General features: G+C 48.5%; 4 protein-coding genes across 4 annotated transcripts; 1 reads left to right on the top strand and 3 right to left on the bottom strand.

Annotated features, from left to right (window-relative positions):
* Nucleotides 1–2,215: 2,215 nt before the first annotated feature.
* BDV27DRAFT_104298 (uncharacterized protein) lies at nt 2,216–3,601 on the bottom strand. Its single transcript, XM_032064344.1, has one exon. It carries the CDS (start codon nt 3,335–3,337, stop codon nt 2,378–2,380), a length of 960 nt encoding a protein of 319 aa, XP_031928529.1. The 5' UTR covers nt 3,338–3,601; the 3' UTR covers nt 2,216–2,377.
* A 63-nt stretch (nt 3,602–3,664) lies between these two features.
* Nucleotides 3,665–5,385, bottom strand: BDV27DRAFT_126989 (Zinc/iron permease). Its single transcript, XM_032066652.1, has one exon. The coding sequence runs from the start codon at nt 4,829–4,831 to the stop codon at nt 3,764–3,766; it is 1,068 nt and encodes a 355-aa protein (XP_031928530.1). The 5' UTR covers nt 4,832–5,385; the 3' UTR covers nt 3,665–3,763.
* A 1,582-nt stretch (nt 5,386–6,967) lies between these two features.
* Nucleotides 6,968–8,506, top strand: BDV27DRAFT_171615 (polysaccharide lyase family 1 protein; the record flags this gene model as incomplete). Its single annotated transcript, XM_032075642.1, has 3 exons — nt 6,968–7,731; nt 7,788–8,376; nt 8,435–8,506. 2 exons carry the CDS (start codon nt 6,968–6,970, stop codon nt 8,374–8,376), a joined length of 1,353 nt encoding a protein of 450 aa, XP_031928531.1. The 3' UTR covers nt 8,435–8,506.
* Nucleotides 8,507–9,076: 570 nt separating this feature from the next.
* BDV27DRAFT_126990 (uncharacterized protein) lies at nt 9,077–9,494 on the bottom strand. Its single transcript, XM_032066653.1, has one exon. The coding sequence runs from the start codon at nt 9,419–9,421 to the stop codon at nt 9,194–9,196; it is 228 nt and encodes a 75-aa protein (XP_031928532.1). The 5' UTR covers nt 9,422–9,494; the 3' UTR covers nt 9,077–9,193.
* Nucleotides 9,495–9,853: the final 359 nt, after the last annotated feature.

Raw genomic sequence — 9,853 nt, forward strand, 5'->3', positions numbered from 1 at the left:
TTGTTGTACGATGTCGTCGTTGTTTGATGAAGTTGACAAGTGCAGCAAACACGATTTGAATCGAATCCGAACGCTCAATGCCCACATAGTAATATTTAAATAATATCCCAGCCATCTGGACTTGCCTTTGGCTTTCGTTTATGATGTGATAAATTGAGGCGCTTGGAGTTGCTCCCGACCACTGGCAACTGTAAGCGCCCCCAGCGGCCCCCTGGTAGAGGCCGTTCACGTGGTTCCAGTGCGGTTCCTTTCTAGTATCTCATAGACTCCCACTTGTAGAATCTGACTATATAATATGTAATTATGCGTAGTATGCTTAAAGGGATTAACCCGCACCACTTTCACTATTTTTCATTATTATCCAGTTTGACAAATCGAAGAAATAGAAGCTACCTGCCACAGTTGAGACACCGAGTCAAAAAAGCTTCCCTGATACAAGCCAAACCCGTCGCAGTCGGAAAGCTAACTAAAACAGAACTGCCAAGAAAGTGAACAAAGTGAGAGGAGCGAGTAGTGGAGAGTGACAGCCGGATTACTTCCACGCGTACAAAGGGTACAATTGACTATCAGACGGATACGCCGCTTTGAGGGTCTGCCTCTCATCTAGTCAAGAGTAGCAATCCGTTCACCTGCAGTGGAGTCAGCACAATGTTGAAAAGCTTAAGAGCGGCCAACCTCGTACACAGTTCCCGTCAGCCGGTCGTAGATCAAATGACACACGTCTGGCTCTTTGGGTTGTGACACCTGTCACTTCCGAGCCATAATGGGCTTGCCCAAAGCTCTATGTCTTGGCCGATGTTGATCCTGGGACTCAACTTTGCAATGCTCACACTGACGACTAGACATTTCGAAGCTTCGCGAACTCAGAAACTGCTATACTTCCGATTATATGCACTTATAATGTGACGACGAAGGCTGGCATTCCTAAATGCATTTAGTAGAGTGCACTTAACCGAGCTGGGGATATAAGCTGCCGAGTGATTCTCCGTTCGCTTTGTTGACAGATCGACTGGATCACCTATAATTACACGATATTATTAAGATATAATCGTACAGCCGTCCCTCGAGTATGGATAAACCCGACTAGTGGGTGAGTTCAAATGCTCCTGGAATACTGTCCTGGACAATGTGAAGTCGACAGCGCTGGGTAAAGTGCTAGGTACGTACATATACATGCTCAACGATGCATTTATTACCCCCATGTTAACGTCTCTAATAGGTCAAGTGGCCAAATACATGGACGAATATGGCTGCAGCAGGTATGGCTTTGTTTGCACCTACGAACAGGCCATAATTATAAAGCGGCGATCAATGTTCCGCCTCCTATTCTCCCCGGTTATTTATGGCTCTCAGGCCTCCACCCCCAATGCTCTAAGCATGAGGGAATGTCTCTACTGCTTCGCAAGAATATCCGGGACCGCCAATTGGAAATATTACGAACAAAGAAGAGATGAGACAGTGGGGCCACGACATCGCTAGGCGAACAAGGCATAACGACGATGAACTGAAAGTGCTACGTCGAAAATTGAAACAAACGCGGATAAGTATGGGCAGCTTGACGGTTAAGCATAGCTTTACTTTTCTTTATTTCTGCACATTTTACGTTATCTATTTTTCAGCCCACCAAGTTGTCGGTGAGAGCTTTATGTTAATCAATTCCTTCTTCCGTTTTATACTTAACATTGGCTTGCCCTACGGGGGAATAATGAACTCGGGCTGAGAGACCTGAATCGGTATCTTCGGACGAAGGTTCTGTCCGAGCGATCCACTTCCCTGATCGGGAAATTAGACGGGGACCCGGGGGTGTAGGTCAGGTATGTCATGTGCTCTGCATTTTGTACTTTATATAAATACATACATACATGAATCCATTGTCCATTACTCAATACAGTGCGATACAAACCCCTTGATTGAAGCATTAAATAAAGAAGCATGTTCTATTATTGGCTAATTATTGAAACAGTCTTTTAATCGGTTCTAAATTTGGCTTTTTACCCCCTTGGACAGAACCAAGGGTCGGAACTTCGGAACGCATGGGAGTTCTCCTGTCACTCCACTGAAAAAAACTCCGTCAACCACTGGAAAGTATTAGAGGGACATACCATTCTGGCAGGGATTTTCGGCATGGATGATTTTATTTCCCCCTTGCGTTGCATATTACGGGTGTAATCTGCAATACGACGGGGAGCAATGGACGTGTTTCCTCTAGGCAGCACTTTTTTCTCATCCCCAACCATCAGCCCTACGAGGCGATGGCCCACTTGGACTCGGCTTTCTCGGTACCAAATGAACCAATGACACTCTTACTGTTCTGTTCAACTTTGTCCCCATGGAGGAAACCAATAACTAATAGTAATTCATTATTCATTATCAACGACTAATCATGAACGGCCCGACTCAGCTGCCACCACCACGTCATCATCTTGACCAAGAATTTCTCGCCGAAAAAGTGAAACGGAAGCGGTAAAGGTCGGTGGAAGGCCCATCCCAGCCCCTCGCGAATTTGCTTCTCCACCGCTCTTCGCCAGTCGATGTGATGCGCAAAATGAAAGGGAAAATGATGCTGACTCACTGTCTTGATCGTACAGTCGATATGTGGATGATCCTGCAGTTCAATCTGCGGCTGTAGGATATGTGGTTCCATACTCTCAAGGTCGATTTCTAACCGTACTATCCCCGTTCCTGTAACCTGTCTCACATGCACTACGAGATCATGGTTCTTGCGGTCTGGCTTTTCATGCACAATAGCCAGGTCAATGAGTGGTTCATCACTGTGTACAAGGCCCAGCAGATGCATTCTGTGATCGTCCGGTGGGCGGAGATCGATGCGGAAGTGTCCTTCAATGATCAAATTGCGTGACTGAGGCTTGGAGTAGGTCGTCACTTTTGTAAATCGCAGCGGCTGTTCCACGGCAGCCAGAGAATGGATGACCAGTTTCTGCGGGGACGAATCTTCGCTGCGTAGGGCCAGTCCGGCGTTGACGTATTGAACGATCCGTTTACAGATCTGGCGTTGGTAGAGATGCCATCCTCGCCCTAGGACATCGTTTACCCATTCTACGCTTTCACCGCGCTGTAAGATCTTTTGTGAGTGGTACCGACGGAGTTCGTCTCGGATGGCGCGCTCGATTCGTCGGATGGATACTTGGTATTGCGTACGGCAGAAAGCTAGGATGATGAGTAGCCAGACAAAGCGGAAATTCAGTCGACAGAGTGTCCAGGATGCCAGACAGCCGACGATGATTAACTTTGATTCTTTGTAGGTTTGCTCGATGAAGTCTAGGGTTTCGTTGAGGGTTGGGGCCCTTTGCTTGGCTTGGGGGTTGTGTTTGCCCATGGTTACATAAGAGATGTATATATTATGATGTTGTCGTTGGTGAACTCAACTGAGTGTGGGAAAAGGTATGTGATAAAAACGACTGCGATCCATGACCGGGGGCCAAGCCGAAGCCATGATTCCTAGACGTAGAGAGAGGAGGAGAGGGAGGGAAAAGCGGTGGTGAAGGCTTAATATACGCACGGCCATCATGCATGAACTGTACATCTGCATTCAAATTAGGCAGTCATCGTGTTATATTACCAATACATACGTACAGCTGGCCGTATTTGAAGAAAAAGGTTGTGTAGAAATAGGAATTCGCGGCGAACGCTCCCTATGACCCCACTTGACTAGTCCGCCTTATTTGTTGTCCTCAATGATCGTCGCCTTTCCTTTCAGCTCGCCTTTACCCATCATCAATTTTCGCATTCTTTTTCTTTTTGTTCATGCCCACTTCCCAAGTAAAGCCATGATCCCCGCTCCCAACAGCATACATCCCACCATGACAAATAAATGCGATCTCCTCTTTGTCCGGTCGGGATCAAACAAAAAGTCCCTCGCCAATAATTCCACCAGTCCACTATAAATCAAAATCCCCGCAGAAATCGCATCCAGCACACCTTGGACGACCATCGCCGTCTTGGATCCCGGGTTATACGACGTTCGCACCCCAAGTCCAATAGCGATGGAAATGGGCGTCGTTAGTCCATACAAAAGACACAGCACCCACGGCAACCACTGACGGGACCCAAAATGGAGCGCTGACATACGCGCTCCAATTCCCAGGCCTTCAAAGGCTTGATGAAAGACCAACACGGGATATAGAGTCGTGAACTCTTCGCCTGTCACGCCTAGATTCAGACCGATTATGACGGAATGGAATATGATGCCGAATTCGAGGATCAGAAAAGCTGCGATTTCTTGTCGGAATGCCCGCTCGGAACGTACCGAGGCCACCTCCGTGTGAATGTCGGTGTTTTTACGGGTGGGCGTGCCCGTCTCCACGGCTTGGGATGTACTGTCTGAATCCGACGCGCAGGAGTGTGTGATGAAGGCCTCTGCCGCGTCGTCGTTTCGTTGGACACCGTATTTGTACTCTACGTATACTTCTGCGCCCAGGTCCAGGAGAAATATGGTTACAACGGAGGCAAGGACTATAGCGGCACACCAGGAGTAGTCTCCCCAGTGTCCGGACACCCCGATACATGAGTTCGGGCCGATGCTGCTGTATGCGGGATCCAGCAGGTGGATGAAAGATGTAGCCACTATGACACCTGTGCCAAAATATCGGGCGAGGAGGTAAACGTGGTAGGGGATCTTCAACCCGGGAGCTCGTTTGGCGATCACGGGGAACAAGGTGAAAAAGGTTGACGTGATGAAGATAACAAATATAGAACTTATGCGGGCGCCCAGGTGGCCGTTGTAGTCGTTTTCGGACAGCGCCAGATAGCAGAGCACGTCCGCCTGGCTGACTGTATCAAGGTCAACATTGTGAGCATCAAAAGAAGACATGTTAGTCGCGAGAAAAGGCGAATGTTGAGCTCAAAGAGTGTTGTCCTTCGCTCACCGTATTATACAACGCGTATGAGTACCTTGGAGCATATGCACATCATGTATCTTGCAAGGTCCTTGGTGGTTTGACAACCCAGAGATTGCCATTACCTTCTGGACTGAGACCAAGGTACACGGCCAACTGACCTTTGTAGGCGATATGGGACTTGATTCGCAGTGAGCCCGCGCGACGGACTGCAAGGCGCGGCAGCATCCATACCACCTTCAGCAGTACACCTATACTTGCGACTTCTCTGATGAGGTTGCAAACACAGTATTAAAAGGCCATGGATTAAACTTACTTTTACATGTATTAAGTCATTCAAGTAACACCAATTGCCACGACAAGCTTTTTGACGGGACCTAAATACCATGCGAGGTCGGTATATATTATTTTACCTAGTGGGGACAGTGGAGATCTTCAGGGTTACATTTCAGGTGGAGGACCCTGGTACCCTTGTTATTAGTATGTACCGACCATTCATCGCTCTAAAAATCTTTGAGTAGGAGTAGTGAGACCTCACTGCATATCTTAGTCAAGCATTATGTCTTATCCTAAACTTTTTTCTTTCCCTTTGTTCCCTTAGCCATGATCTAGAACGACTAGTCTTATCAATGATCGCTTCCAGCCAAACTTTTCTCTATATCTTTCCCCAGTTTCCTATGCTGTGACTAAAGATTAGCCTTGTATAATGCATTTAAGGCACCAACACTATATTATTTATCACTCATAAACTCAATGAAGGCACATGTCTCCAAAGTTAACCAGTGCAGTGACAAGGATATGCGCCGCTTAAAAGACCCCGAGCCCTGCATAAGAATGACCAGGACTCCTGGGAAATGGCCTGGTCCTTTAGAACCTTCCATGAAATTCCCTCCTCTGGTGATCTCTATCCCAAGGTGCTGGGCAATTAATTTTAGGGATACCCATATTAAGAGATCGGCATGGGATCCCCTCACTACCCACACCTTATTATCCACTTTATACCGTTCGTTGAAGAATTGGGCCTCGTCAGTGAGGTACTCGCCATAGCAATTTCTACCGACGTTTAGACAAGGCTAGAATTATAAGCTCAAAGTAAAACCCAACTTCCCACATCACTCCCGTTGAATAAAGGCTCCATCCCGTTTTCGCGATAGCATCCGTTGGTTGGTGGCTTAACTTGCAAAGCACAGCTGTAGAGATAATTACGATCGCTGCCAATTCATCCATAGTAATATGCCATACTCGTCGTGCACTCCTGGGATCGTGAGGGATTGATTGTTCCGGGACTTAGACAGTGGGGTGAATCTCAGACAGTTAAAGATCGGCAATGCATAGCCACCGTTCCGCCATGAAATGGAGATCTATGTGTACTCCGTATACGGACGGCCTCAGAGCAAAAGGAATCGTGCAAAGAGATCAGGTGTATCTAACCGCTCACTGATTGGGGTCCAGTGCGGGCGGACCAACTGCTATTCTAACTACTGAGCACTCGCCCTGACGATCTTTCCACTTTTCTCCACCAACAAAATCCCTATGTGGAAATCATTGGCAGTCCCTGACTCGAGACAACAACCGTGTTACCGCACATGTCTGGTAATGTCCCTTGTTTTAATCTGCCCTTTGCATGCTCTTTGACCTCGGTTGCTATCTGCACTCAGTTAATAACTGTATATCCGAATATACCTACAAACGAACCTTTAAGCATCAGGAAGTACCGCCGACAGGAACACAGCATAAGTGATCGACCGGGAAAATTGCGGTAGAAGGAAGCCTTCTCCTAGTCTACCAACCGGTCCAGTTTCACCATGCCGCCCGTTCCATCAATCTCTAACAGACTCCGCTTTGCGGGTGAATGATGCTGTATTTCTGCACAATTGGTGGAGGAATATTCTCGGCGATATGAGAGTAGTCGTCATTCTACCACTGCAACTTCCTCTGGCAGCATATAAAATCACAATCAGATCCATGGATGCGCAAAAGATATCGGTAGTCTACACTCTCTTCTCGTTTTTCTCAATCCATTCCTCATATCGACAACTGCTGGTACGGTTGGTTTGTGCCATTTGGTATTGAGTCCTCGTTTGCTGTTGGCCATAACTCCTCTGCGAAAAATGGTCCTCCTCCGTCCTCTCTTGACGGCAGCTGCTCTGCTGGGTGCATCTGTCCAGGCCCAAAGTGTAGTCGGCACTGCGTTTGGCTTCGCTAGCGGGACTACCGGCGGTGGTAACGCTGCTCCTGCGGCACCCAAGGACACAGATGAGCTCAAGGAATGGCTGTCTGACTCCACCCCCCGAGTGATCGTGATCGATAAGGAGTTCAACTTCATCGGTACTGAGGATACTTGTACCGACTGCGAATGCTGTATCCCGGACTCCAACACCTGTGGCGATGCTGGCCAGAACGCAATCAAAACCGATGGTTCTGACTGGTGTGGTTCATACCCTACTACGACGTGCACATACGACAATGCCGGCCTTGAAGGCTTGGAGGTTGCCTCTGACAAGAGCATCATCGGTGTTGGAGATGCTGGTGTGATCCGTGGTAAGGGTCTGAGGCTGGTCAATGGCGTCAGCAACATCATCATCCAGAACATTCACATCACCGAGCTAAACCCCCAGTACATCTGGGGTGGTGATGCTATTTCGCTGGACGGCACGGACAAGATTTGGATCGACCATGTCAAGGTCTCCCTGGTTGGCCGCCAGATGTTTGTAACCGGTTACGAGTCTAGTATGTATCATGGGCGGCAGCATTCAACGTTGGTCAGACAAAAGCTTACTAAATCAATAGGTGGTAGTGTCACTGTTTCCAACAGTGAGTTTGATGGTCAGACTAAGTGGTCTGCCTCATGCGATGGGCACCACTACTGGTCTGTGTAAGTGGCTATAATCCTAAAGCTGGATCATCACAATGGGCACTAATTATCTGCAGCCTCGGCTATGGCAAGGGCGATCAAATCACGTTTGCTAACAACTACGTGCACCACACCTCTGGCCGTTCTCCTAAGATCGAGTTCGACAGCCACTGGCACGCATACAACAACTTCTGGGAGAACAACAGCGGTCACGCCTTCGATATCGGTGAGGGGGCTAACGTCCTTATTGAGGGCAACGTTTTCTCCAACGTCAAGACCCCTATGAACCCTGAAGATACGCCAGGCTCCACCTTTGCCGCGACCGCCGAGGACGCGTCTTCCTGCACCTCTGCGCTAGGCCGTCCTTGCATCGCTAATGAGCTGACCAGTTCCGGCGAACTGTCTGGCAATGACGAAGCGGTTCTCTCCGGCTGGCCTACGGGCGAAGGCGATACTAAGGCTATGACCACGGATAAGGTGCCTTCATATGTCAAGGCCAACGCGGGTGTCGGCAAGCTGGGTGCTGGCAGTGGCAGTACTGGCGGTGCTTCCAGCAGCGCTGGTGTTACTCCTACCCCTAGCTCTAGCGCGATCCCATCTTCTAGTGCGACTCCATCCTCGTCGGCTTACGCCAGACGCCATTACGCCCGTCGCCACCATTACTAGGTAAAGATGATCTCAACCTTCGATGTTCCGCGTAGGGAATCGCTAACCTTATGGCCAGGGCGTCTTCAAGGTCTCTCAACAGACTTATTAGCGCATCGAACAACCCCTAAGCAACCGCAGGGATGTGTCGATCGCATCGATCCGTGTCTTTGTCCATCGCCCGGTCTGTCGCGCTGTAAGGGCTGTCGGCCAACGTGTTACTATTATTGCTGAGAGGTTTGGAACTCGGCCGAACCCACGGATTGATGACTGTATTTGTCATTTCCTTGTAATTTAGATTTAGTGATTTAATAAAAGCCGTGCAGCTTGGAAGCTTTCCGTGCTCTAAGTTCTGTGACAATTCTATCCCGCTGGATTCACAGCGCCCTATATAATTCGCGATTTGTTTAAAGCTTTTATGTCTACTAGAAACTCAATGACATGGGTGGTTGTGCATTCGTGAAGTGAGGGATGTAACAGCTTATCCTCCCTTTGAACCTTCGAGCAGGTGATCCGCTCGTGTCCTGCAACAACCACTTCCGTCGCCCTTTCAACCATCCCGCTGTTATGTTGGATCCCTGAACGTGCAGAAAACTATTTGTGGGGCAACAGGGTAGTTGCTTTGGCCAAAAACGAACATTTCTATTGTGTCTACAATGCAAACCCCATTCCTTCGGGATTTGCAGTGCGATGTCTGCATCTCCAGCCCTGTGATACCTGACCAAGACTGATTAATACTATGAACCGTGAGCTCTTCTTTGCTGACAATGACTTCGTCCCAAGGTATCTTGGTAATCAAAACGCTGACAGCAAAATAACCATTTAGTAGTTGACAATCTCAAAGTTTTTGTTTTTTTGTGTGTTCCCCGCCAGAACGATTCCACCATTCCATACATACCGCACCGTTGAGCATTTCCGTTCCTGTTGTCACCCGCAAGGAGACATACCTCGCCCACATCTCTGTTATCGACGGAAGGAAGGGGGTCTCACTGCATGCCAGTTGAAACACAGCGTGCTGCAAGACTGTGATAAGCTTTCGGGATGATCTCGCTGCAGGAAAAGGCATCCATGGCTCGAGATGAAAATGCGAGTCGACCAATGAACCAACTTCTTTGATCCATTCGACCGGGAACGCTGCCATTTAGCTTTTGAGATGGGTCGTATGTAGACTCCAAATAGTGTCCTCCGACCAAGAGGGGATGTCGAAAGGCCAAGCTTTGACACCGCCTTTGGGGTCGATCTCCAACGGATAAACGAGCTAAAACGCCGATCGTCTGCAAGTCGCTCAAAGGTCTGACCCTCGAGGATGCCGGACCCTTCGTTCCCCCCCCTAATAACGCAGAGGATTATTGGTGACTTACGGAAGATGGAACGACACGGGAAGCAGTGATGGACACTGGTATCCAATAGGGTGCAGATCTGAACGCATTTTACGTGATTATGCACCAATGATTAACGTGCAGATACGAGTCCAATTTTTCTTTCTTTCTTCTTTTTT

This window comes from Aspergillus caelatus, assembly GCF_009193585.1.
Source record: "Aspergillus caelatus strain CBS 763.97 unplaced genomic scaffold BDV27scaffold_69, whole genome shotgun sequence".
NCBI lineage: Eukaryota > Fungi > Ascomycota > Eurotiomycetes > Eurotiales > Aspergillaceae > Aspergillus > Aspergillus caelatus.